The 1,127-nt window shown below is 52.3% G+C and overlaps 1 protein-coding gene across 2 annotated transcripts in view; it reads left to right on the forward strand.

The window, feature by feature from the left end:
* LOC119586847 (secreted protein C-like) overlaps positions 1-1,127 on the forward strand; it is a 2,252-nt gene extending 1,125 nt beyond the window's left edge. The window contains exons 2-3 of one of the 2 annotated variants that reach the window (XM_037935574.1): positions 37-285; positions 352-1,127. In XM_037935574.1, the coding sequence (XP_037791502.1) occupies positions 37-285; positions 352-1,086 (984 nt within the window). In that variant the 3' untranslated portion in view covers positions 1,087-1,127. The other variant, XM_037935576.1, reaches the window with a different exon arrangement.

Consider the following 1,127-nt stretch of genomic DNA (forward strand, 5'->3'; position numbering starts at 1 on the left):
TTTTGTCAGACTATTAATATTTTGCTTTTCTTTCAGATTCTCCTTTCCGTCATCGGACTAGCTGCGGCTGGCACACTCCAGGGATACAGCCTGCCGGGGCCAGGAAGCGGAGGGTTCACCCATGGTCATTCGGGAACATTCAGTCAGGGGACAACCTTTGGACAGGGAAGTACATCGTTTGGACAGGGAATTTCGTCGGGAAGTATTTCCTTTGGCCAGGGAATTTCGTCGGGAAGTTCTTCCTTTGGACAGGGAATTTCGTCGGGAAGTTCTTCCTTTGGACAGGGAATTTCGTCGGGAGGTACTACCTTTGGCCAGGGAATTTCGTCGGGAAGCACTTCCTTTGGACAGGGAATTTCGTCTGGTATTTCCTTTGGAACTTCATCTGGAACGACCTTCGGCCACGGAACATCTTCAGGACTAACCTTTGGAATAAATCAGGGTCCTTGTGGAGGTGGACAGGTGCGCCACGTGGATGGAAGGTGTGTGACGCCTCGTGTGAACCGTCGCGTCTTTCTCTACGACGTTCCTTCCAACGTCCAGACAAGCGGACCTATCAACATCCCCGAACCTCGTGTGGAGACTAATGTCATTTTGATCCGCACGCCCGAAGGAGGCCTTGGGCCGCAACCCGTGGTCATTCCTCCGCCTAGGCAGGAACACGTGGTGTACGTTCTGAACAAGCAGAGCAGCCAAGACCAGCGGGTGATCGAGGTACCGTCTTCTGGCCCTTCAACCCCTGAAGTTTACTTCGTCAACTACGCAGACGGAGAGAACCCAACACTTCCAAGTGGGGTAGACCTCCAAACTGCTCTTCAGTCAGCAAGCCAAGGCGCAGGTCAAACCGTCGGCTCAGTAAGCTCGTCAGGCCATTCCAGCTTTTTCAGCGGCAGTCAGTCCTTTGGCTCAGGAAGCCAGGTGTTTGATTCAGGCTCCTCCTCTGTTAGCCATGATTCAGGTTCATCCTTTGTTAGCCATGGTTCAGGCTCATCCTTTGTTAGCCAAGGTTCGGGCTCATCCTTTGTTAGCCATGGTTCAGGCTCATCATCTGTTAGCCAGCCCTCTGGCTTGTACACACAGCCATAGACAGATTCAACTGTTTTATGCAGCGACAACCATTGTGTAGA

This window comes from Penaeus monodon, chromosome 22, assembly GCF_015228065.2.
Source record: "Penaeus monodon isolate SGIC_2016 chromosome 22, NSTDA_Pmon_1, whole genome shotgun sequence".
In the NCBI taxonomy this organism is placed as follows: domain Eukaryota; kingdom Metazoa; phylum Arthropoda; class Malacostraca; order Decapoda; family Penaeidae; genus Penaeus; species Penaeus monodon.